At 41.4% G+C, this 27,962-nt stretch overlaps 1 protein-coding gene across 2 annotated transcripts; it reads left to right on the plus strand.

The window, feature by feature from the left end:
• The first annotated feature begins 2,143 nt into the window (after positions 1–2,143).
• LOC109629476 (receptor activity-modifying protein 3-like) lies at positions 2,144–27,962 on the plus strand. Of its 2 annotated transcripts, none has more exons than XM_069512917.1 (4): positions 2,144–2,499; positions 16,560–16,589; positions 16,682–16,838; positions 24,866–27,962. In XM_069512917.1, the coding sequence occupies exons 1-4, from the start codon at positions 2,373–2,375 to the stop codon at positions 25,119–25,121; spliced, it is 570 nt and encodes a 189-aa protein (XP_069369018.1). In that variant the 5' UTR covers positions 2,144–2,372; the 3' UTR covers positions 25,122–27,962. The 2 variants fall into 2 exon arrangements, with proteins under 2 accessions (XP_069369018.1, XP_019942764.2); XM_020087205.2 differs by having other exon boundaries at positions 2,148–2,499; positions 16,679–16,838.

A 27,962-nucleotide genomic window follows, 5' to 3' on the forward strand; every position in this document is an offset into this window, starting at 1 on the left:
TCCCATTTCTCAAGTCCAGCTCCCTCTGCCTCTTCTCAGGACACTGTCCAGCTCCTCACTGCTTTCCCTGTTATCCCCCTCGATTAGTTTTATGTAAACATTGTATATATGTTATTACGTTTTTATTACAGACAAACTACCTCCCCTTTTAATTAAAGAACTTTTCATCCATCTTGCAGATTTGTGTGTGTAAATCCTTAAAGATGAAGATTCTTTACAAATAACAAACTCACCCTGATTCAAGTCAAATTTAATAAACTAAATAAGTGTGCATTTAAGGGATAGTTCACCTGAAAATGAAAATTACCACCACTACTGATATAGGGGTGGGTGAAGTGTTTTAGGGGTAAACAGTGTTGCAGCCAAATCCAATACAATTGAAATAACTGGTGACCAATTCTTCAACCAAAAATATAAATTCTCCATACTTCTCCCGTGGTGTCATCCAAGTGTCCGTAAGCCTGACAGTCAAATTCGACTCGAAACAGCATCATTTACACCAAATTTCTAGCCTTTATTTTTCTGTGAACTGTCCCTTTAAGACCAAACCAAAGAACGATAGCTAAAATGACAGACACAATCTTTGAGAATAAATGATTTGACATTTAAGGAGCTGTCATGTCGTGCATATATTCAGTCCATAATTAAACTAGGCATCAAAAACTGATCAGATAACAACGATCAGAAATCTCATAAAAAATGAATTTTAAAAATGTCCTCAACTGTATTTAAATAGACAATTCCTCCAACACATAATGATTAGTGCATGAAGTCTGTGTATCTGATCGTCTGTTTCCTGCAACTAAATATACAGAGTCTATGATTGACTTGTTGAGGAAGGTTTGGCCCGATTACTGAGGGATTATATTCTCTAGGGAACTGTGCAAGAATGTATCAGAACTGACTCCACATTTCATCAGTTTTCTCTTCAGCTCTAAAAACCAGGGCAAAGTGTAAGAGGCTTTTTTGTGTCGATCTGACTTCCACACCCTCCTGCACCACCTGGCACCAACACTCCTCTTGTTGTAGATAATCTCAAAGGTTTCAATATTAGGTGAAAACTAAATGTGCAGAATGATTCTGCAGGGGACTAGTTTCTGTTGTCTCAATTCAAAGATCTACACTACACATAGAAATGTACAAGACACATGAATCCAGAGTTTAATAGGCTGATATTTATTTAAAAAACACACCAATCTAGAAAAATGTGATGAATAATCATTCAAACAATTCACAATTTTCACATAAACTGTCACAAGTTTATGGTAAACTGATTATTTACCTATAAACCTTCCCATAACATGTCAAAATAAACTCAGTGTGCACTTTATTAGGAACAGCACGCTAACACTGAGATGTTCTTACCATTGTTCTCACAGGAAGTAGCTGTTAGAAGATGGTAAACTGTGGTACTAAAGGGGTGAACATGATCAACAACAACACTCAATGATTAATTAGTAATAATCATAATAATATTGGTATCTGTCAACTGCAGCCTCAGATCTCTGTCTCCTGCTGTTGCTGCAGTGTGAAAAGAAACCAGATGAGGTCAGTGTAGTTCCATAGAAAAGAAAAAAACATTTGCACGAGACTACGACGTGATGGAGGCTGGCAGATACATGTATAATTAGAATATCACGGAATCTATGCTATTTTAGCATAGATGTAAAACTTTTAGTAATTATAAAACAATGAACTTCAGTTAAATTGGTTGTGTGCATGTGAAAGATAGAAAGACAGCAAAACAAATGAATATACAACCAAAAACATTAAAGGAAAAATTCAACAGCATTTATTTACTTTAATTCACCTTCTTTTTAGAAAGACATAATTTTGAATTTTAAAATGATTGTAGCCCATGCAATTATTACAGTTGTTCTGCTGTTACAGAATAAAAAATGTAATTTCATAACAAATGTTCTTCTACTGCAATCAAATATATATGCACACACACACACACACACACACACACACACACACACACACAGAAAATTAACGTGTTCTTTAAATGTAGCTTCATCATTTGCATCAGTTTTCTGTGTCAGTGTAAAACTTGTCTCCAGCAGGAGTTTGTGATTGAATTTAATCCAGTGGTTGACAGAGCTGGGGAGGAAAACCTCCCTCTCCTCCTCCCTCTCCTCCTCCCTCTCCTCCCCCCTGCACACAGAGGATGCGGGACAGAGTGCGTGGTCCTGACTCCTCAGATCATCCCGAGCACAGTCCGGACAGGATCTGCATGGGATCACATTTCTTCAGGAGTCTCTTCTCTTCTCCCTTTTATTTTCCCTCCATTCCATTCTACCGGCCTCTCTGTGCGAACTCCGCGCTCGGATCTGCGCGATGGGGATAATTGTAACCATGGTTCGCTTCAAATGCGCGTGTTCCCGGAGCAGCAGCAGCTGAGGTTTTCTTCCAAAGTGCGAGTGGATCGTCACAGCGTGATGGATCATACACATGAGAGCGCAGTGCTGAGAAAACTTTTTGTTGTTGGGATTTTGGGTGAGTTTGATCCAAGTTATTATTCGTTAATAACAGAGATGTGCTGTATGTGTGTGTGTGTGTGTGTGATGTGGAGAAATGTCCCAGCATCACATAAAACTCTGGAGCCCTCTTTGCAGAATAAACCCATGTCACCACAGCACTAAACAATCCCCTCCAGGGTGTTCCTGCACATTCAAAGGTTTCATGGGATGAGTGCACACAACTGTACACCCAGTGTGTGTCCCTGCATGTGCACAACGATGGCTATAAGATGTACAAGGATCATCCACCATATCTCCCAGCAGCACATGCAGTTAGTGCAGGAACACTGTACCATAGATGTCATGCTCCAGTGGATAGACCTGACCTATATCAGGGCCAATGGGAATTTCTGGATCTGGCTCATTAGCTGGTGGTTGCTACACGGATTAAATCATGTATGAAATGGTGTTTCATGTGGTGTGAGGCTGTGACCAACGGACCCCAACAGACACACACTGGTTTATCCGTAGATGTTTGTGTTGACGCCTTGGAGATGTGTTGCCCTGTGATGTTAGTGTGGCTTTAATCCCTGTTTTGTCCTGTGATCAGCAGTGGAGAGGAGGGTCGGCAGAGCAGAAACAATGCTGGTTTACACACTGAGCCGAGCAGGAGCACATGTAGAGACTCCAAGATGTGTTGATAAGGGTGTTGGTCTGACACTGATTTAAAATATGGACCCTTCTCCCAAGCGGGCACATGAGCCAGGTGATACAGCATTTCAATTTCAAGGTCTGCAGTTTGGAAAGACTTTCACTCAGACTCTTATCCTGAGGCAGAATGTGGCTGTTTACCCATCGAACCGCTTGAGAGGTAAACCTGAGATGGATCCACCACACTTCAGAATCCCTTTCCCATTTTACAGAGTACAGTAATAATAATACTACATTTATTTATATAGCAACACAGTTACTAACTGCTTTATGAGTTAAAAATGATAAATTGAAGGCAAACAATAGGAAACAGTTGCTCATGTAGCGCTTCTCTTCACAAAGTTAGTGCTTCACAAATAAAAGACTCACAAGTGAAAATACATAAAAATAACAAAAACAAACAAATTAAAAAGGTAAAAGAATAATAAATAAATAAATAAAAGCACACAAATTAAAGCAAGACCACCCATTTCAATAATGAAAACTACAATTAGCTCAAATGAGGGAACACGACACGATAAAAGGACTCGGCCTGCTGTGCTTCCTCAGGCTGGGTGTTCCAGAGCCTCGAAGGCTCTTATTTATAAAGCTCTGTAGTAGTGTAGTGTTTCATACGTAATACCTTAAAGTCAGTTTTAAAACACAACGGAAACCAGTGTAAAAAGGCTAAAACCAGGATGATGTGGTCCAACCCCTTTACTCTGGTTCATTTTCTGGCAGCTTAGTTTTGTACTGTCTGAAGATGCTCAGATTTACTATTAAAGCAAATAAAAAGGCTGCTGCAGTAATAAGAAACAATTAAAAGCATTTAGAAGATCACACAGCATTAGAGCACGGTTTTATAGATGAGAAATGAGTAAAAACAAGATAAGATAAAACCTTATAAAATGATTTCCTCAGGGTAATTGTTTCAAACAGTTGGAGCCCTGACAGAAAAGGCTGGTGCTCGACGTGAGCAGGGCCTTCGCTGAGGACCTCAGGTTACGACCCGGCACATATGGTGTCAAAAGATCAGAAATTTATTTATGTCCAGAAGGGAACAGTAACAGAGTAATATGCTCTGTTTTATGTAGAGAGGAGGATGTTGATGTTGAGAATCCCCTGGATCTGATATGTCACAGCTGTGGCCCTACAGCTCCATTCAGCCACTCAGAAAACAAGCTTACCGGCTCCTTTTCTCAATTAAGAAATCATTTATGATCAGTCTCTGTAAATACTGATTCCAGCTTCTTAAAACATTTTACACACGATCAAACGTCTCTTGTTTATTTTAGAGTTAGCTATTATCTAAAAGAGGTTCCCCGTCCAGATCTTCACTGGGAAGACGAAACGTGTTCAAAGAAAACCAGAACGTAATAAACTGAAATCACCCTCTGATTTGTTACTTTCAGTCTAAGAGAGGGATGGTTGGTCGTGTTTCAAGTCAGAAAAAGCATCTGCTTAACCCAATAAACAGTGAACCATTTTTTTTCACAATGTAGGAGGATGGTATCCCACGTCGAGGGACAAAAAAAAAAAGAATCATAGAGGGAAGAGAAAGGAAAAATAAATAAATAGGTGATAAATAATCACCCAGGAGACCCATAACCTCTTGGAACATACGCTAACAATATTCGTAAATCAAATGTTAGTGGATCCAAAGAAATAGCCAAATGTGCAAATACAGTGTAGTAATCCCATAATAATAATGATAACAAAAAAGAGCATTTGAAGGAGCCTTTGAAATGGGACGGTCCATTCCAGCCTCTGTGACGCAATCCTTTTAAAATGCAGCCCCTGAATACAGACCCAACTCATATGTATCGTGAAACAGAGTTTCAGAGTATTACCAAACGCTCCCTTTTCTTCTGTGCGTCTCTCTTCCTCCTCCTGTCTCTGAGACTGACAGTTACACAGCTTGTTGGCGGCGTCCTCCCCGCTGCTCCCAGCACCGACAAGAAGAAAAACCTTTTTTCATGAAATCATTGTTCAGTGAAAGAAGCTATATGTTGGTTGACATTTGTTCTTTCATGTGAGTCATGTGTGATCTGATACTGAAAGGACGTTGATAGAAACAAGGAGGTTGAAACAGTCGCTTCACGTTGTGTTGTGTCAGTCGTCTCCTTGTATCCATCGCATCCCTGATGTGGCCACAGTTGGAGTGGTAATGAGTTCCACGGCTGGCGTTGATCCCACAGATTGTTGCTGCATGGGGCTGTAATTAATCGTCAGAACAAGTTGACATGTCGATTACACATGGTCTGTCGTGTGTGTGTGTGTGTGTGTGTGTGTGTGTGTATGGGGGGGTAGTTGCAACATCATTCAGTGTGCTGGAGTGTTTACTGCTGCAGTACTACAGCTACTACAGCTTTGGACTTTTATGGAAAAGTGTGTCAATGATTTTCATCACATTGACACCAATATTCCAACTATTGACCTCGTTCAAAATATGACATTATGGTGTTTACATGATCTAATAGAATAATCCATTCATATTCCTATTTACATGTGCTGTGATAACTCCAATAGGATGTTATAATGCGACTAAAATGTGTAAATGTCAACATGATGTGACTCATTTCTGTCTTATTCTGAGTATGATCTTATTCTGAGATCTATTCTGATTTTATTTGAGTTATGGTAATCAGGAAATGCTACATGGCTACATCTTTTTCAGACTATTGTCTTTATTACGGTTAATACTGGGATATTGGTGTCCATGTACACAGAGTCATTGATTGAAGGAGGCAGAAAAATAAAGGTCAGCTGCTAACTTTTTTTCATCATGGTGTAAGTTATCTTTAACGGCCTCTGAGCCAGGCTGAATTTAAACAGCTCACTTATCCGAGGAAGAAGTGACCCTTTTGATAGAGCCTCTTAAATGTACAGCTCTGTCTTCTTCTATGTAGCCAAGCAACTGCTAACCATGTCACAAGCTTGTTTTTTGGTTTGCAAAAGTGAGGCCAAAGCAAACTGGCTTTCGGCTGCTTTTTGTCTTTTATGTGTAGGAAATAAATCCCTGTAAGGAGTTCGAGAGAAGTAGGCGGTGGAATACTGATGAAAGCTTGAATTGCATTGCCTCTTTAATGCTGTTATTCCAGCTGATTGTCTTTGCCAATTAAGAACGATTGGGAATGCATTATTATAGCTGCTTGCTCTTTGTCAGCACACAACTGTGTGTGCATATATGCTAAAAAAAACATTTAAATGAAAGTGTTTTGTTTAGATGCCGCAGCACAGACAAAATGTTCATGAGATGCTTAGTGCAGCAAACAAACCATGATAGCTCAGAGACAGATGGATTCTCTCCACAGGGGCTTGTTCCCTTAAAGCAGCGCTGCAATTTTCCTCTTCACATGGTAAATGGATTGCGTTTATATTATCGTTATCCCGTTTCAGCGCCTCACAATCACCCGCTACATGCTGTCGATCTAAGCCTGTGATCCCTGGCTGACCTGGCCCCCTCCCTGTGAGAGAGCATCTCTCTCCACTGTCATGGCTTCTCTCTTCATCTTCACCGCCAGTGGTAATTTATTTTTGTCTGACTCCATCACGGTCGTCCAGCACTGACCGCCCCCACCTCGCTCTTTTTCCTGCTTTTGTTTGCCAAGTACCCAGAGTTCCCCTCTTGTCTTGCACATGTGTCTTTCCTCAGTGTCGTCTTCCTCTCCTTCCTCCTTGACCCCCAAAACCACCCTCCACTCCTCAATGGAAGACTCCTCTGATTGAAACAGCCTGGATTCTTCTCCTCAGCCTTAGGAGAAGGGGAAATATTCTGTACTGCAGGTGGAGTCGTGATGTTCTGTTTTATCCTCGAGAGACCTTTTTTTGGATTGAAAGATAATTAGTGGATACATGAACACAAAAATTTGGCCTCCAGTGAAATATTTACCTTCCAGAGCTGCCTTTTGCTGTAGTTTAATTTATAAAGCACCAAATCATTGTCTCAAAGCACATTACGTGGGTCGAGACTGAGAAACAACAGTTGGCTGGTGAAAAAGAATCACCCGGCAGTCGATCACTGCACCTTTTCTCCCTCGAGTCCCACAGTACTGTTTTCATGAGCGAACTATTTTGTCTGCCGCTAAAAATACCCTCCAAACCAGTACGAGGACATTGTCACACAATGTGAGTGGCAGGTCTTCCTCTCCTTGGCTGTCTGCATTTTCAGATCTGTGATAAACATCTCAAGCTTTTTTTCATGCTGGCAGAGGTAGCTGCTGACAGCTGCTGCCCATGGCTGCTTTAAACGTGCTCTCTCAGCAGCAGTGCTCTAGAATCCAGACAGACTTCTTTCACAAGTCTGTGACGTAAAAACACGACGTGTGACCCAAGTTTGTAATCAGTGCGTGAAGATTCCTGAATGGAGCAACACTGACTCGCAGACATCTGGAGGAAAGAGGAAAGTCAGAGACGGGTTAAAGACGGGAAATCTGTGTCAGGTTCAGATTTTACAGCGGGCACAGGGATTTGCAGATGGGAAGCTTTCAGTCATTACAATTCAGTTTTATTTATATGGCAACAAATCAGAACATACTGTGCATCATCTCAATGCACTTAATTATATTATAGAGAGAAACCCAGCAGCTCCCACAGTCTGCAAACACTTGGTGTCAGTGGAGGAAAGAAACATCCGGGGGGGGGACATCAGCAAAGATACGTTTGATTGACTATAAAGGTTGACGCCGTGTCACTATCCATTAACGGGAGGCCAGGGGCCATTGTGCCAGTTGCTGCCTGGAGAAGTGAACTGTGCATTGTGTCTGTCAGTCTATCAAATCTACCCTAACCTGATAAATAAAACATGCGAGTGGACTGTACCTCAACTGAGAGCAATCACTGGATCAAGATCAAATGTCCCTGCCCCCAAGATCAGACTGTATGTTTCAGACCAGACAGTCTGCAAAAAGTTTCAAAATGAAGACTCAAGTTTCAACATTCCCATGTGCCAGATGTCACATCACTGCTAACAAGGTTTCAAACATGGAAAAGAAACTAAAACATCAGGAGAACACTGACAGATTTAAAGCTGAATCTGTGTTGGAGAAACACTGAGAGTGCTAAAGGAAAACTCCAAGACAAAATAACATGCAAATGAAAAACCTAATGCAAGCCTCCCAAACTTTCTTGTAAAGCCTTTTTAAATCAAATTCAAAGATTGCAAACACAGCATTTTCTTCTCAACCCTTTTTTTCTGAATTGAATCAGAAGTTTCAGCACAAACACACTGGCACTGCATTGTCTTCAGTAGGTGTAAATGAGTTACTACAGGGACAATATGTTCTAGTGTCATGGCTTAATAATTTATTCAACACTTGAGTTATTACAGATTTAGTTTTATTTGCTGTTGCACAGTGAAGCAGGAGTCATCACAACACAAGACACTTCTTTCTCCTCTCTTCTTCAGACCTGCGCCCTGCTCTAGAATTTGTAAATTTTGTGACGCAGCCTGATCTTTCTTCGCAGGTCAGCATTTCTATCACAACAACATCCTCCCTGTGCTCTGTTGGCAGACGAGGACACGACGGTGGCCACTTATTTTCACCTCTGCCTTCATCTTCCTGTCAGAGACAACTCTGCTGATAACACGGATGATGGACAGGCGGTCACTGAGTTATAACAGCTGGAAGGTCGAACTACAGCGTCTGCTTTCAACGCTCGTGTTTAATCTCCATCCAAACTCAATTTGGAAGATTCAGCATCAATTCAACAGCACCACATTCATTTCATATTCCAGTTTATTAGTCAAGGGCGGGCTTGCTCATCTCACACCGTGCTTGCGGAACTGCAGTTCAGTCAGACAACTCACATTCAAATGTTTATTGCAACAGTAGAGCAGGTTAGTGTTTGGTGTCGAGGCTCCGACTTAATCACTTTCCCCAATATGATAACATAGATATGATGGGAGTGAGGAGCAAATACCTATAACCCTCATCAGAGCCGTCAGGTGAATGTTGGGAAGGTGGATGATTTTTACAAGTGCAAATTTTGAGACTAAATAAAGGCCATATTCATTACGGGACAAAACTCACACATGTATCCGTTTTATGTACGACACCACACATCTCACTTCCCGTTCTGTCATTAACTTAAGGTTAGGTTTGTACTGCTTGTTGCAAGGCCTCAGTGTAAATATTCTCTAAGAGCACCCCCCCCCCCCCTCCCTTCAGCTCTCCGCTTCACTGACCTCAGTTTGATTACCTCAGTCATTGTTTGAGGAGCTGTGAATTTCCCTGCATATTAGAGCAGAAACAACAACAAGTGACGAAGGAATAATTTAATACACTGAAAAAAAGTAGACCACTATTTTCATTTTCATTCTGGTCACTTTGGGTGTTTTTTTCTTTCAAGTTACTCTAAACTTAATTACTCCAGCTGACTACAGCTTCTTCAAGTGGATTTATTATTGTTTACTATGAATTCTCCAAAAAATAGCCAGTCATTGGTTGACATTTAAATGTTGACCTCTATTCTAAAATAAGTCCTCCATTCTGCCCCTTTGCTTCCTTCTGGCCTGGTTCAGTGTCATTCCTGCAATGCAAACAAACCCGAATTTCCTTCTCAGCAATGCAGCCTGCTTGTTTTTCTGCAGAAAGTGAACACAGGGGGCGGCGTATGAAACAATGATCTTCAGAGTAGCAAGGAGGGAGGTCATGATCACTGAGTGTCATTTCCTGAAATCGATTCAGACACATACATCTTTTGCTCGATTCACCTCATATGTTCTCAGTTTGCTCAGTATCGTTGAAGATGATCTCTACTCTTCTTATAAGAGTATGATGTTACTGACACACTGGACTGTGGCTCTTTTTTATGGGTTTGTCCAAGACTTTTGTAACAGTTGAACAGCTTGGGAATCAGACTCTGCTCCTTTATTACACATTGTTGCAGTGACCCTTGGTTAAAGAAGAGAAAAAAAGGTTTGAGCCAGGAAAGAGAGGATAAAGAGTCTATAGCCATCCTAGCAGAGGCAAAATGCTTCTCTAAGAAAAGAGCCAAAGTACTTATAGTGACAGTGCTAGCATGCTGACCAATCAGCATGTCAGCATGCAAACATTTGCTGATTAGAATACATACTTTGTACAACTGAGGCCAATATGAGTTGTCATAACATTATCAAGGAAACTTTGGCCTTATGCTGAAAGTCAGAGGAGCTACAAGATTTGTCCCCTGGGGATCGAGACTATTTTGACAAAGTTCATGGGGATCCATCCAATAGATCAAACATGGACCATTTTGACCATCCCCAGGGCCGTGCTGCTAGCAGGGCTAAGAATACTATATATGGAAACACTTGTTTATTTTTTCTTCTACAGAAAAGCACAGAATAACATTATGTAGATAATCATGTCAATTTATACATGGATTATCTGTCTTCTGATGTTGAAGAGGCTGGTTTGCATTTCGCTCACCATTCTTCACTCGTCCTCTCCCTCTGTTACATCACTCTTTTTTCCTCTTTCTCTCCCTCTGCATGTGAAATCCTCAGCTGACTTTCTTTGGCTTTGGTCTGTTTATCTGTGCAAACAGACAAAAGATGTAACAGCAGGAGGAAGTGGAACCTGAATAACGTCCTTTTTAATTTCTCAGATTAGAATTTTAAAGACACAGTTTTCCTGCAGGCTCAGATACAGAGTCTGGCAAGAGCTCCCTCATATTCTGATGATAGATGAATTGTAAAGATAATCTTTCAAAACTCTTTGTTGTGGCATAAAATCCATAATTTGATTTGCAGCAGGAAAATGGCTGAATCCCCAATTTTTCCCTCAGTAATTTAATCTGACCGTTATTACCAACGCTCCCCTGCGCTGCTCACTGTAAGTCTCTAACCTCCCTGTCCTCATAAGGATGGCGACGCCAATCTGCCACTTCTGCCTTTGGGCTTCAACTGCTGAGACAGTGCTGGTACTTCATCTACTTTCTCTCATCTTCCATATCCTCTCATGTATATTTATCTCACAAAATGAACAGGCCATAGATGACAGTGTGGCAGCGTGCATGACAACTAAGCAGATTCTTGACTGGAAAAGCTGTCAACCAGCATGGAACACCTACACACTGCTTGATTGGACTCTCTCCTGGTTTAAAATAGCTCCGTGTGGCGCTGCATAATTCAAGGGTTTAATCTTGTTTTAATGTAGAGGCATTGCTACAGTTCATGTGACTTGACAGTTTGCAGATGAGACTGAAAGGTGGTTAAAGCGACTGCTCATAGGTAACAACATCCTGCTCAATGTGGAAGATGTGTTTTTTGTGGATTTCAGACGGAGGCTAATAATTGCAGCTCGTCAGTGTCTTTCTAATTTTAAACCCCCCATACACAGAATCTTTTGAAAATACTCTGCATTATGGATTAATCCCTCCTTCATACGTGAAAGCACAGAATCAAATTTATCTGATCCATTTGACCAGACATCAGCCGTGCAGCTTTATTCAAAGCCAAGGGAGACTACATTGAAAAAGCTATTAACATGATAATTTGCGAGTGTGATACTCCGCTCTCATGCTGTGATGTTTAAAAATAACTGATGGTGACATGCGATCTGTCCCTCTTTCAAAAAACATAATTGATCTGATCATGTGATGGAGAGCTGTGTGACTGGGAAACGTTTAGTAGCATAACTTTTTCTGCTCTACTGAGTGACCTCAGTGAAGACCAGCCTGATGTAAATCCCACATCCTCCATGTTAAATGATGGGACATCAAAATACAGAGCAAAAAAAGGTTTTCTCAAAGTTGGTTTCCATTAGTTTAGAAAGTTCTTATCACACTGTTTGTTTTTCATTTTATATTATTATCTATACAAAAGGTTTGAAACATCATGATTGACAGTTGAGACTGACTTGTGATTGGTTAAGAGCATGTATCAGTGGGACCTTGCTACCATGGCTCCTTCCCCCAATCGCTACAGACTCTGGCTCAGAATGTGCAGGATGGCAGTTATTTGTATCCAGGTTATTTTGGTTATATTTTTGGATAGTGGGAAGATAGAGACACATTGTCCAACATTGTTTTTTTGCTTTGTGGACCCCAGTGAAGACCAACTTAGCAGCCCGATTAATGGGTTGACAATAGGTGCAAAACTGCCCATTCATGTGTGACTAATAGGAGGGTTGATAATTCCGTTGTCTGTAGTACTCCGAGATTTGATTGGTGTGTTATTTTAAATGAGAATCTGCGAGTGAATGATTGAGTGCAGTCTTTTTAAAAGTTCAATTTGCATTTTCTAAGAGGTGAAGCACATAGACTGTCAGTCACCTGTGTTGAGCTTTCACTCAGAGCCACTGGCACTCACGGTTTCAGTAAATTGAAAAGAAATTGCCACATTCTGCAGCTCTCAGCCTTTGAAGTGTCTAGTGGAGGCAGCCACAGATGAATTGCACTGCTGCTGCTATTTATCTTCTGTAGAGGCATGATAACAGTTGGAGCAGCGGCAGGGTTCTGTGCCCCTATAGACCATATGAACAGATACTGAACTTTTTGTTTTCAAATGATAAAGCTAGACTAATTCATATTTCTAAATTAGCATGGCTTAAATGATGAGTTGTAATATGTGTTGTGATAGAATTGCTCATTGTCCACTACATGCTCAGTAGCAAACAGCACAAACACAGTCAGCTGCTGGTTCAGACAAGAACTCTTTCACCTTTCACATATGAAGAACGCATATGTGAAAAGATTGTCCGAGTCAGAAGGTTCTTAACAACAGGAAAAAAACAAAACATTGAGGTGAGGGGTGGCAGGTAGGTACAGCCTGCAGGAGGCAGGACATAACTTATCCCGTTTTTGTTGACAGCACATCAACACCACCGGCAGCCTATATGACAAAAAGCTCAGGGATCTCATTGTCTTTTCAGGGTTACATCTTTGCCGGCGTCATCTACGTGTATGGCACCTCTTTTTCATTCTGAAAGTTTTAGAAACGTCCTCGGCATGCCTACTTGCATGGATGTGAATTTTCTGGACATCTTCCTGCTGTATTATTAAAGTAGGACATCTGCGTTCTTATGAATAGCCCCTCCTGAACATTTCAGGAAAATGTCCAGAGATCATTGTAGCACCAGATATTTCCATCGTCAGATGGGGACCAAAAATAGAGCTAAAAGAAATGGAATGCTCAACTTGATCAGGTGGACACAAACACCACTCTAATGAACCGTGATGTTAATCTGCTGGATAGTAGTTCTGCCTCATACATTTCAAGCCACCACTCATATATTTTATCTGCCATCTAAATCCAGAGTTGGATACTGATTTGACACACATAGGATCACCAAGCGGTTGTAGTTCATACTTTGGCATGAATCACAATATAATGCCACAAAATCTCTCACACACACACTCGCTTACCCCTGATGCCACTTCTACCCGTGTCCCCTGAGTACACAGAGCTGATGGAGCGGATTTAGTTTCAGACTTCCCCCTGCTGTTATGCAGAGCTCATACTGGGGGGGATCCTGCTGCTGGATTTTTGTTCCAGGTTATTTTCATCACATCCTCCATCCTGCTTGTGTTTATTAATAACATAGACGATAAGCAGTTGTTACCATGTCACTAATAAGAACAATAAGATACACTGTTTGTTAAGTTTATGTGACATGAAGCAGCATCCAGAGCAACTTAATTGATTCAGCAACAAACAGCCAGGTCAAATCATCCACTACATTCCTGTAAAAGTTGTTGTCATCTTGAACACACTTGTGGTCAGTACAAACCTGTAGAAAGCCTCACACCCAGCATAGATATGTTTTAATACCAGCACTGATCTAGCCAGCTCCTTTCATTACAATCTAGGCACTGCATCTCAATCGCCACCGGACTGACTTCTGTATAGGGTATAAATCCCATCTCCTCCATGTTAGTAAATGGGAGTAAACATGGGCAAAACTCAGTTAAAATACACGTCAAAAATATTTTTTTCTCAACGATTTCTGTCATTTTAGGGAACTGTTATTGCAGAAATTTATGCTCAAGTGCACATTTTTCCTTTAGTTTAGTATTAATAAGTTATGCGATGCTGAAAAAATGAAACAGTGGAGAAACTCTGCCTACTGTTGCTTCCTGTGGAAAAAGCAAATAGCGGGCTGGTGTCGTGTGGAGTTCAACTTTGGCTACCTCAAGATATTTGCTTCGCATTATGCAAATGTATGACCAGGCCCTGATTCATGATTTGTCGAGAGCATATATCAGCGGGACCTTGGAAATGAGACTGTGCAGACTCTGGCTCCAAGTGCGCAAGATGGCAGTGTTCGTATCAGGGATACTTCTGAAATGCGTCGTCATCTTTCCATCTATGATTTAAACAAGCAAAATAAGTTTAACCAACAACAGCATGGTTTTTCTGTTAGCTATCAGCTTTTACCCCCACATCTAATAATCCATTTAACATACTGATATATGGTTTAAAATGCTGCTGGGTGCTCCCACTGAGCTCTAGCTATCGTACAGTAAGTGGCTGGTTATCAAAAGATGAGTGAGGGATATTTGCTTTCACTGATTCCTGCTGCTTATGTATTTATGTTGGATCTTATACAGCAGATGTTATTTTTGGACTGGCTTGTATGCGGCTTATTTTAAGGAGAAATGAAAGCAAGAGGAGACCTGTGGGAAACAGAAGGCTGAAAGCCAAAATGTGAAGTCAGAGAGTGTAATTCTTACAGTGCTGCGGAAAATCTGTCACAATATTTGATTTGCTGTATTGATCAGCCGACACAAAGGACATATCTGTCTTGTTCTGACTGCTCAGAGAGGATAAGAAAATGATTTTCTGTCTCAGAGCGTCTTCCAACTCTCAAACTCCCCTCTGAAGCGAGAGCTGAGAGTGGATTTAATGTGGTGAGGTGGTGATCAAAAAAGAAGCCGAGTATGGATTTGACCTTGTGACCTCTCATGACTAGGGATTCTCAGGCAGAGCCCTCAGCTGTCTCCTAATCGGCTCTATAAATCTGAGGGCAACTGTCCCCTCCTGACCCCTCTTTTGTTTTCAGACAGCTCCTTGTCATCTTTAAAAGTCTCAGATAGAAAAGCTTTTAACAGCATTGAGAGAAATTCTTAGATTTTTCCTTATAGTATATTTTTGCCTAAGTGGGGTCGAGATGGATGAAGCAGGCAGAGGCAACAGCACAATCTCTTTCCCGTGTTTTGCATATACTTTGCTGAAATAAGTGCTCCTAACACTATCCAAGAGCACTCTGCCTAATTATGAAAGATATTTCTTGCCCTTTAAAAACTATATTGACCTGAACCTTAAATGACAGACTTTATTATGGTTCCCAGAATGGAGTCATGATCATTTTTATTCTGGTCCTCACTATGTGGCTCAGATAAAACCTCTCTGAAAAGATGGGCTTTGTTTTTTTAAAACCAGGTTGATATCAGTGTAGGACCCAGAAAAAGAAAATATTATATGTTTAACATTAAAAAGAAAGATTCATAAAACAATTGGATTTATAAGCGGACTACGTTGATCTGGATCTTCATGCACTGAACTGTGGACAATTAAAAAAAAAGAAGCTGAATGTCCAAATCAGTTGCTCTGAACATTTTCCTGAAGTTGTCCTGCAAACCCCTGAATAAAATGGAGTTAGTCGATGTGAGAAGTCTGGAAAAGGAAAATGTATTGCAAGTGAGTGGGCGCAACGATAACGTTTCTAACACGCAACAAACGCATAACCTTCACAGTTTTTTTTATTTTAGAGCGCCAGTTACACATAAGATAAGACCATCTCTAGTGATTGTTCTCACACACACCAAGTGAAATAATCTCACCCTCACTCCACTTCAAAACATCCTCACATGCTAAAACAGGAAAGCGTCTATATTTAGCACGCTAACTTGCTTGTCTTCGTCCTGCGGGGTGTCTTTCAAACTGCTTTGTAAGTGTGGCACTTCAAAGGGAGACACACCTTCCTGTGCAGCAGCACATTTAGCTTTGGTCATTGTTGAAAAATGAGAGTTTGGATCAGAGAACAGGGAGCGCGGAGAGTATATAACTGTGTGATGAATGCAGGTTAGTATTTACAGGGTATCACTGGAATACCTCTCTTTAGATGTGATCTTTTCTTCTCTCAAGAAGGAACATAAACATAAATGCACAGAACATTGAAAATGCAGCTCATGTCACAAATGATGAATTTATCGATCCTCAGTAATTGTCTGCTGCCTGACAACAGATTCTGCTCTGTATGAACAGAGCTTTTCTAGTCTGTCTTTGGTTCAAACACACAACAAGACACTTTGAGAACTTGTCAAAGAGTAGTTCTCAGTAATGATCCGGCCCGGGGCAGTGGACTGTGGTCCTCAACATCATTATTTAAATGTTTGTGGAAGTTACAACATTAAAAGATCTGCAGCTTCAAATGTGAAAGGATGGAACCACTCTAACTGCTCTCTGTTGTTTCTTTACAGTCAATGTCTGGATGATGAGAGGGCTGTCAGGTAAGCACATTGATCCATCCATCCATCCATCCACAGACAGAACCTAAACAGCACACGTGACCTAGTGTCCTCTGCCCTTGTTCTCTCAGCAGCCGACAGCTTCACCACGGAGTCCACCCCACCCTGGCCGAAGAAGGCCTGCAACGAGTCCCGTCTGCAGTGGGAGGTGGAGTTCTGCGGGGAGAACTTCAAGCGTGACATGGCTCACATAGAACCACAGTACTGGTGTAACCTCACGTACTTCATCAGGTACGAACGGCATTACAGTTTGCGGCTTCATTTAATTATTAGTCATGCATCAGTGCGGGAGTGTATCCCATCTGTGTCTATAGAACTGTGAGGCGTGTTTTAGCGTCTTGTACACATTTTGATATGCTATAGTAGAGGCACTGGTGCAAATAATGAAATTAGTATCTGGAACTTAACAGAACCATTGTTAATGTTACCAGGGAGAGAGTTTTCTGTTTTAAAGTGCTGTCTGAATGTTTAGTGGGACTCGGCAGGTGGACTCTTAGTGGACTCTTAGAGCCTCATGCAAGAACATGTTTGAATTGTCATCCTAAATTTCTTTTACGTGTATGGTGAGATTGTACAAACATGCAACATCGAATTCTGCAAAGACTTCATGCATGTTAATATTAAAGTTAATGCCGTTAAATGAGTCATAAAATCTGCATCTTATTTTTTTATTTGACTCCACCTGCTTCTATGAGATTTGCTTTGGAGGAGGTCAGAGTGATACTGATCTGTTTTTTTTAAATCCTAATTGTCGTTGTGTTTGGTTCTTGGATTTCATTCTTAGTTGTTTGCATTTTGATTTTGTTATTTGTTAGTTCTTGTTTTTGCTCTGAAGCTTCTTTCCTTGTGTGTCTCTTTGTGTGGTTTCCCTCCTTGGTGATTGTCTGCACCTTCTCTAATGTGTATCACCTGAGTTCAATCATCTCCCTTGTATATAAAGTCTCTGTGCGCCTCACTCTGCTCTGTCCATTTCTTCTCTTGACATCCCCACACTTCCTTGTGCTTCAGTTTTACTTGTTGTTTGCTCCTTTTGCTTCTGTAGTGTTTTGAGTTTTGCTTGTTTGCCTGTCACCAGCCTGCTTCATCAAATTTGACACCATTCTCAAAATGCATTCTCAACACACCTTGCTCTGCATATTCAGCAAATTCAGTTTCATTTAGTGAAAATCTGACTTTAAGATCTTCATGACAGAAAAACCAGGATGGATGAACACAGATTTATCCAACTTCACTCTGCAGCATAGACTGTTTGTAAAAACTTCTGCACACAAACAATAAAAAGTGACAGTATATTGTAGATCTGTGTGAGCAGGACTCACGAATGACAAGGAAGCATTCTGAAGTAGCCCCCCAGCGTTTACACAGGCCACCATCGTGACAAAAGCATCAGAGAATTTCTTCCACTCACAGGATATTTGAGAAAAAATGAAACCTGTGCCCAGTGCAGCTTTATTTTGACAGTGATTGAAGTGTGAACTGATCAGGAACATGACAGGAAATGACACTGGAAGCAGCTACAGAGCAAACATGAGGCCAACTTTGAGAGAGACAAGACATGTGGACACTGAAAATCCATCCACATCATGGGCTCTTAACTTTATCTCCTGCTTTCTCAAGCACTGTTGTCTTCCTGTTTGACACATCTATATTTATAGTTTTAGTTAAAGGGGTCATCCCTCCAATAGGTTAAGAGGGAACTGTAATCCCTGTCAGCCCCATGCTGCTGGGGGAACAGCTGCGGCTGTGGTCACACAGCTGGGTGTAGCTGTTTTCAAGAAGCATCTGGGCTCTCGACCTCCCGACTGTTTCCATCTTAAGCTTTTATCCTCATTCCTCCTTCTCACCTCTGGCCTCCCATGCTCATTTCTTTTTTAATCTCTCCATTGACTACAGAACCACAATGAGCAGGACAAGAGCCATGAGACCAGTTTCTTGCACTATAACATTCACATGGGAGATTCAAATCCACGTTTAAAATAACATCTGAGTCACAGATTTAGTGGAAAATTCTGTGATTCTGGGAAATGGAAGAATCACCTGATTCATCCTCTGGTCATGAACGAGCTGTGTTTTAGGTTTTTTTTGTTTTCCATCAGAGCTTCATGCTGCTTCCCAGCAACACACTGTTTCTTACTAATATGAGACACAGCTTCATTTGGTTTTGAACGTCATTACTTTTATCAAATAACATATTTATCTGTGTCAGCCAGACTCGATCAGATTTTGCTGCCAGGTGAAAGAAACCGCCCACTACTCATCAGCAAAGGCCCTGATTGGCTTAGCAAAGAAACTCTAATGGATCCCTGAGAATACACTGAGACGTGTTATGAAATGGGTCGGGCTGGAGTTCAGGTGGTTATATCACTGTTTGTGTCAGCAAATCATTTCTGCACAAATTTCATAATTTATCGCAAAACCATACAGAGTTTATACTGCTCAGCATGCCTCCATATGCCCTGACAGCTGAGTCGCCCACTCACTTACTCAATCCACTAGTTTCCTGTTTCGGGCCACATTGGATGCATGAGTGGCGTGTGAGCATCACGGAATGTCTTTTCATTTCGCCACCCATGTTATCAGGTTAGAGCGACTGGACTGCCCGAATGAGAGTCTGGGTGTCACAGATTTTCCCTACATACTGCGCAGTTCAACTAATAATTTATGTCAATCTCTCAAATGTCACAAACGCATAAATATACAGTATTCACACCAGAAACTTCATGTAGCAGCTCCACATCGCAGATAACACGCTCCCTGTGTGAACAACAGATGCAGCAGATCAGCGATGCAGCCGCCACACACTGCACATGCACCCAGTGTGGCCCAACTGTTATCCTGCACGCTGTCACTAAAATGACCAAGACTCAAAGCCGTCACTGCTCCTAACATAATGTTCTGTCCATTAGTTACCAGCACATGTTCATTTGCACCATCTCCCACAAACAGCTCAGCTGCCGACTACTGCAGTGACTCACTCTCACAATCGCCCTCAGGTTTAACTTGTGAAATAAGGGTTCTTTCCAGGGCTATCCCTCTCTTTTCTCTCTCTTTACACAGTATGAAATAAATCATTTATTCAGACGCACATCAAAACAACTCCCACAGATATTATGCAGCTAGAGCTACACTTGGAAGTCTGGCCTGAATATCTGCTCTTTTCTGACGCCACTCAGGGAAAGTCTTCCAAGTCCAGTTTGATTTTGGTCTTAGTGTTTGCCTGGCTAACGTCGGCTCAGCTTCCCTATGAAAATCTATAATATCTTTTAAAATAGGATTGAAAAAAAAAAAAATTGGACCAGAGAGCTGACATGTTTGTGATCAAGTGTGTGACTGTAGTTCAGTGCTCTGTCACTTTTCATGACATAACACAGGACTCATCAGGCCTATAAATGATTACCTGAGTGCAGGGTGGCTGGTGGAATGCTCTGTTTGTAGCGATATTCCAAGAAAGTGGATAAAGAAAATTTAAAATCAGAATCTGCTCTGTCAGTGATGTCTCAGATATAGACGATGAGAACATTTATCAGCAGGTTTCATCGTCTACAAACTCTGATGTTTTCATCCAGGTGTTTTGTGTACGATGGCTCATTCACACGTATGTGGAGGACACACTAAGGCTACATCCACACTACCAATCTAACATTACACTACCGCAGAGTTTGAGAGCTACTAAAACTGAGAAGATGTTTGAAAATGATGATGTAGACACTCTTAACTGCTTGCTGATTGGATGTACAGTACATAGTCTTCGCTAATTCGTCAGGCTCCTATCATGACCCACCTTTTGGAAGGAAACAACTATGGATATTAAACTACTAGTATTGCAGACCCTGTTGTTTTTGCTAACAGATGTTGTGCAGTTAAATTCTGCATTCTACAGTGATACAAGCGTAGACCATCATTAGAGTAATTCCAGTGCACACCGGCACACACATGCCCAGTGTATGTGAGTGGTCAAACGATTTGCAATCGTTTGACGACTATAGATGTAGCCTGAGCGTGCAGAGCGAGGGGCCACCAGCAGTGACCCCTGCGGCGCCCCCTCCTTCTGATAGCAGCTTCTTGGAACACAGAGAGGGGTGTATACAGACCACTCACTGAGTGTGTGTGTGTCATTTACACACTTCAATCATTTACGTCTAATAACATATTGATTTCCTGCCTGACTGACTGTTGTGCAGTCCCAAACAGGGAAACAGTGATGGGGCTAGTCAATCCTGGACCTTGTAATAATATATAATGCCATAATATATTTAGTGTTATGAATTGTGGTCGGTCCCTGTGTGGACCAGATGCTGCTCTGAAGACACATAATTGAACATTCAGATGAGCAAACTTTATGTTAAGTGGATTATGTGCTCCATACGATCTGTGTACGTCTGTGACACAAGTCGATAAAGAGCCAAATGAGCATAATTACATCTAATTCTGTTTGGAAATGCAGGGTTTGTTCCCCACAGACAATTTCTAATGAAGTGGTACCTGATAAGTTCACGTTGTGTTCTGTCTGACAACATAGGAAGAGTTATTTAAAGGGCTCATTATGCAGATAGTAATGTGATAGTGAATAGTGTATTGCACTTTGATTTATCTTATGTTTATTAAGAGGTCAAGTCCAAGCTATTTGACACATAGACTGTGTGACTGCTCCCCAAATATAAAGCCATAGTGTCCTGATGGCCTCCTGGTGGCTGGCTCCAGGATAGGTCATAAACCCCACCTCCTCCATGTTAGCAGATAAGACGTGGGCCAACCGACAGAGTCAAAGTACACATCAAATAAATGCACTTGTGCTGTGTTCCCTTAGCTTAGTACAGCATGAAGACTGGAAGCTGGCAGGAATGTTTCAAGGGACTTTGGGGGTCAGACACAGAGTTGTGTTCTTGAATATTTTCTTTGCTGGGAGCATGATACAAATGTGCTCAACATTTTTGAAATATTCTTTTGATTTTCATAATCTCCCACATGTAAAACTTAATTATTTTCAGATATCCTAGTTAACAGACTCAGTCTCAGAAGTTGAGCAAAAGAAAACCTGCCAATGGCCAGAAGCAGGATTGTCTTTGCGATTGTGTGGGTGTGGGTGTGTGTGGGTGTGTGTGTGGGTGTAGGCTCTAGGCTCAGACACATATTTACACCAGTTAATGTCAACATGGGATCCATCCTCCCTAAGATGTGTGTCTGGAGGTTCAATTCAGTTTTATTTGTATAATGCCAAATCATAATATACATTGTCTCTAGGCACTTTACATAGAAGGTCAAGACCGTAAAATCGTATTTAATATAGAGAAACCCAACAGTTCCCACATGACCACAGCTGCAGGCAACCACCTTTAGAAAACTGAACATGCTGTGGTTTCTCATCATGACACATGCTATGATTGTGTGGCCTGCAAACATCCAGCTCATTTTATCAGTCATGCTTTCACAGGGAGGTTTAATATCTCAGGGGAGGATATGAAACAACATGCAAAGGGAAACATTACTTTTTAATATGCAGTGCACTGCTCACTGGCCCGCTGGTGATCAGCAGCGTCTGTATCTGCTCCTAGACTGTGTAATGTGGTCGTGTTTGTGTGGTCACATTCACACATCCACTGTGAACCTGGTTCAGCTATTTTTACCCTCCCACAGGGATATCATGTGTGGATGACAGTTTGAAACCCTGTAACATCTGGGTAATAACCTCAGAAGTGTGTCATTCCCTCAGCCCTGCAGGCTGCATCTCATCACATCCGCCTTAAAACTCTCGCACATACATTTTTTATTTCTCTTTCTCTGCCCTTTTTTTTTTTCTCTTTCACCACCACTGCTGCCCAAACAGACAGGTTTACATGGACACCAATCTTCTGATATGAACCAGATTCAAATAATAGTCTGAATAAGACACTGCCACGCAAACAGCATCCGAAATTGTTTCTAAATAAATACAAATTGTGTGACGTTTACACACCAACTTGACGTCATTAAAGTCTTTGGAACAGATTTTTCCAGGCAGTTGTTTGAGCTGTTTTCAGGTTTGGATGGACCCAATATGAAAATACCACAAAATCATCCTCCCTGCTCAACTCAACTTTATCTCCTATTATGAATTTTCAGAACAAATAGAATAATTTTCCCATTGTGAATTGTAATAAAGGATTATCTCATCTTATCTTGTAATAAAATGAATCTGACTGCAAGGTTTCTGTGCGTGACAATTAAAAAAACTCAAAGAAAAAATACGGACTTGGTGAAGGCAAAGACCTTTACTCTAACCTTTAAATAATGATGGCTTTATGTCCCTAAGGAAGAAGTCCCAATAATGTGACACACAAACACACACACTGTCCAAACACCTTTACAAAAACCAACTGATTGAGCTTGATTACCATTAAGACACAAGGTCAGAATACAACAGCAACACATGATAAAAGCGGAGGCTGCAGCAGTCCCACAGCAGCTTCATCAGCACTTCATCACTCGGACAGATGTGCACCTCACTGAAGAGTGATCGGGCAGACGACGGGTGAGGACCAGGGACAAACAGAACACCAGGAACACACACACACGTAAATGATTGCAGTCTCATGACTGGTAGAAAATATCCTACAGCGGTTTTACAGCGTGTTCTAGATGTTATCTTGTGTCTTGGGGATTGATGTTTATGTTTGTATGTTTTTTTTTCAGCCATAAAAAAACACAGACATCTATTAAACCTTTGTGTGGCCTCTCAGGCGTCTGCCTCCCTGAGCTCTTTGGGGCTGTTCTGCAGCTCAACAGGAAAATCTACAGTCACTGTTCAGAGCTGAAGAAACTGATGAACCCTCCCTGCATGTTAAAAGCATCAGCTCCTCCACATGATGATATGTAATTACAGTATTCCCTTTAAAGGACGGTAGCATTGAAAAGTAATTAGCAGATTGCCATCTTTTAAGTGTGTTGAAGTAATAAAGATACAGTTAATTTAGTTTCCTGCAGAGAGTTAGATGAGTAGATCGGCACCAGTCCCACAAGTCGTGTATTTTCAATCTGTAGTTAGAAATATATGAGAGTGTCAATGTGGGAAGTAATGAAAAAATGTCCTTGTAAAGACTTGAACATTGTCTGAGACGGCTGAGCCATGACAAGAGAAAAACACATTGTCCAGGCGCTTTGAAAATGAAAGCACTCAGTCCAGTGCATTCACAGCTGTGCCTCCATTGTTGGTCACATTCACACAGCTCCTTAGTTTTTTAAACACGCATCATCTCTGCTACAGATTTGCCTGCTGTCAACACTACTCTGGAGTTTTAGAGCTGCTAAAATGTATGGAAATGCTACTGGCCCCGTTCTAGTCAGGGGCAAAGTTTTAGTTTGGACGGGCAGAAACACAGATGTTTGGAAATAATGCGGCAGAAACACACAACTGCTTGCTGATGCTTTATGGTCACGCTGATTTGACTCCTATCACATGGCCCCTTACTTTGGAAAACAACCGCCATTAGCCTTGACAACCAGTATAGAAGACAACATGGATAATCAGTTATGCTGTCCCTGCTGGGCAGTAAAAATGCATTTTAGTTTTAGACATTGCAGCTGCTCGTCTGTAGCGTAGCTCTTTCTGCAACAAACAACCAAGTGCATCCTGAATACAAAACGCTCATGTGTACCGAGATCATTTTAGTTGGAAAACACTGTCTTCAAACAAAAACATAGTAAGAAGGATAAAGCTGTAGAGTCACAGCACCGCCTCAGGTCCAAATGACGAGGACATTTCATCTTCAGATTTGGAGCCATTGTGGGCAGATAGTATAAGTTTGACACTTTGAATGAAGCTGTGAGAATACAGACTCATGGATGTCATAACAAAAGAAGCTGGACCTGTTCGACTCAGAATTCAGGGAGCAGGAAGAGGAATTAGGGCTGACTGAATGGATTCATCAAAGCAGAACTCTAAGCCTGAAAGCTCCACAAAGGCTGTGAGTGGCCCTCGATGCTTTCTGGAACACAGGAGCGTAGTAGGTGGAAAAAGGAGGGAAAGGCGGAATATGCCCAGCTGCAGTCACGGATTACGTACTGAACTGTCAATGCTCTGAATAATACCAGTTAATCCATAGTGTTTTTTTTTTAATAGTTGTGTGCCCTTCAGAGAACAAGGTGTACAATAGGTGAGGTCATGTTGAGCCTCTATGGGTGGGAAACTGTCCACCTTTCACTATGATATGCCTTCCAGTACTTTCATACCTTCATCAGTTGTTCTAATCCTTTCCTTCTCCTCTTCCCCTCTTCCTCCCCAGTGAGTACCACCTCTTCACCATGTGCACAGAGAAACAGTCCCACATCGTCCACTGCTACTGGCCCAATCTGGTGGTGGAGAGCTACTTCATCCAGATACACAAGCACTTTTTCTCCAACTGCACCATGAATGGGGCGATTTGGGTGGACCCGCCGGAGGACACGCTCACCGCCCTCATCCTCATCCCTGTGTTCCTCACCATGGCCATGATCGCCCTGGTGGTGTGGTGCAGTAAGAGGAGCGATAACCTGGCCTAGGGGGAAGAGGAGAATGGAGAAGGACTGAGTTCCCGGTCCCATCATCTTTGCTGAAACAGCACAGCAAACTGTGCACAATATAGGAGTGCATGTTTGGTCAGTTTGTCAAATGTTCCATAAGTGGCTCTGCAAACCACCACATCCCACAGAAACAAGGAGAGCATCCCCTGTTTATTTTATAAAACTGGTTTGTGTATTTTAAAAAATATCTTAGAGTTCAAACAAACAATATTGTCTCCTTTCAACTCTGTTTCTATACAACTCAATTGCTTCAACATATTTTGAATACCTGGACTCATGTCTGTGGTTTACACAACCACAGCACTTTGGTTAAGGTCAGTGAAAGATGGTCGTAAATAAACAGGTTGTATCTGAAGTCAGTGTAAACTTGTTTCTCTATTAAACCAGACCTGGATCTGTCACTAACCTGCACCAACAGCTGTGAGTCTGCAGGTAGGGTATGGATACCTAACCCAAGCCTGTCGGGACTCAATAGTGAAATGATATTTGATATTGGGCCGGATCATGCTGTGTGGGCTATCTTGATCTAACCAGATTTTTTTCACGCTGCATGTGCTTGTGATCGGGGACAGGTTCTGACACAAAAAACTCAATGCCTATTGGGTTCAGGTTGCGCTTAATTATTTTTCTTCAGGCTTGGTCGGGTTTGGACAGAAATGTATCAATCAAAACATTTGTTGTTTTTAGTTGAGTTGTACACAAACTGACATAAAAGAAAATGGATATCACCAGTCTGCTATATATAAGGATAGTACCAACGGCAGTTTAGCTAAGCATAAGCTAAATTGGCTTTGTCCAAAAATCTGCCAACTCGCTGTTTGCCAGCGTGTCATTGACAGAAAAAGCCAAGTGAGCTCTTTATCAGTGTTATCAGTCTATAGCTTTAGCTCGCTGTTTAGCTTGCCATCTATTCACCTATTGGATCCAGCTACCCTTTTATCACACACACTTAAGTGGTATCAATCTTCTTTTATTTCCAAAAATATCCCACCAATTTTTTTACTTGGGTGTTCTGGTTTACTACATTTCTTAAATGCACTGCATGCTGGGAACTCTCCTTTAAAATGTGGTGAATGTGTCCCACAGAGGATGTTTGTGGTTTGATGTTATTGTCACTCTTTCGGGAACTTGACCAGCAGGACAATTGACCAAATCTTGGGGCATTGGATTTTTCAGCTCATGGATCTGGACCGTGGAGCTCTTGTCAGATTCTTGTCGGAGCACTGTATCATTGTTGAAGGCCAAAGTATCCACCGAGCATCAGAGGCAGCAACTGAAAACTTTTGGACAGAAGACTCTTAGAGGATGCTCGTTAAATATTTGAACATGATACCACATGATGGCGTGGGAGGATGAAAAAGAGACCAAATCTGGACTTAATATTGGTTCTGCAAGTTGGATCTGTCTGTTGAGCCACTGAACAGACTGTTGCCATTGGAAAAGAAAGAAAAAAACCACAGGTGAATAATCCAAAGACAAGGCAACACTATAATTTGTGTATTTTTGGACTTGATTTTCACGTGTGACTACCTGAGCCCCAGTAGACTGTTGTATAGTTCAGTGTAACTTATCACATACTGTTGAATAAATCACTGTTAATACTCACAAAGAGGGGTTCTCAGTGGAAACAAAGTAACTATGAGATGACATTGAGACCTCATTCTGTACAGTCATACTCTGTCCGTGCTGTTTACTGTATCTGCACTGCCTCTTCAAAGTTCCTCAGAATGGAATTGAACTTATCGTGCACACTTTTGTGGTTAATTCTCTGGTCCACAGTCCTCACCCGGCAAAGCCAAACCTAGCACAGATTTTCCATGTTCTTGCACAGCGTCAGACGTCGGTATGTGTTAGCCAGCTCTCACATCATCTGCTGTCTGTAGAAGCAGGAACTCCTCACTGAAACTGATTAAATATCAAGTCTCTCTTAACATTGTTTCTCTCCATCTTTACATGAAGAAAGCAAACACTCACAGACAGTTTTGTGATGCAGTGTATCTGAGCTGAACTCCTCATGAATGTTTTAGCAAAGCGACAGACATGTGTTGTCTGCTGCCTCCTGTTTCTCTGATCCAGAGTCTGTGTTTCGCAGGGTTTTCCTCAGGAAAGTGGGGAGCAGTAAGACTCTCACCATATGATCACTCCCCAATGTGATAGAGATTTTCCATTACCATTTTTCCCTTCCCATATCTGGACTTTGCGTATTGGCATTCTGTATTATATTTCTATTTGTTAAAAAGACACTTAATAACATAACGTGTGTCATAAACAATTAAAGTAATGGAAGTGTAAATTAAAGGAATCAAGCAGAGCACCAACTCTAACCCTGGAATAATGTAAAGCATCTAAAGCATGAACTACATCTTCCCTTTACTTTTCCAATTCTCTGAGTCTTCAGTAGCATGTTTTATTTTAATGGACTTACAAACAGGAGCTTCAGTCCAGACCAGGGGTCATGAGGTGCATCAACAATGATTCAAAACCCTAAAGGCAATTAAAACAAATGCTCATATGTGCCAAGATTCATCACAAGGCCTTTAGGTGTTTCCACTCAACAGACAAACCCGCCCACCTGAGCGCTCCCTGCTAAGAAACCAGGCCTCCCTGTTGAACTCCATTACATTCTGTCATCTGAGAAGTGTGGAGATGTCTGTGTGTTTGACTTTGTGTGTGTGTTAGTGAGCATTCATCACTGTCTAAAGGAAACGCAACCATTCCCGGCTCACATCATCACATCCTGATGGATCATTTTATCATCTGCTCACTCAGTTATTTACTGTAGATACTATTTCCGGTCACAAATAAAAAACTCAAATCAAA

Source organism: Paralichthys olivaceus, chromosome 17, assembly GCF_024713975.1.
Source record: "Paralichthys olivaceus isolate ysfri-2021 chromosome 17, ASM2471397v2, whole genome shotgun sequence".
NCBI classification, from domain to species: Eukaryota; Metazoa; Chordata; class Actinopteri; order Pleuronectiformes; family Paralichthyidae; genus Paralichthys; species Paralichthys olivaceus.

Coding starts and splice junctions, on each gene's coding strand:
- LOC109629476 (XM_020087205.2), top strand. CDS start 2,373: ATGCGCGTGTTCCCGGAGCAGCAGCAGCTGAGGTTTTCTTCCAAAGTG. Junction 2,500..16,559: donor TTTTGTTGTTGGGATTTTGG/GTGAGTTTGATC, acceptor GTTTCTTTACAG/TCAATGTCTGGATGATGAGA. Junction 16,839..24,865: donor AACCTCACGTACTTCATCAG/GTACGAACGGCA, acceptor CTTCCTCCCCAG/TGAGTACCACCTCTTCACCA.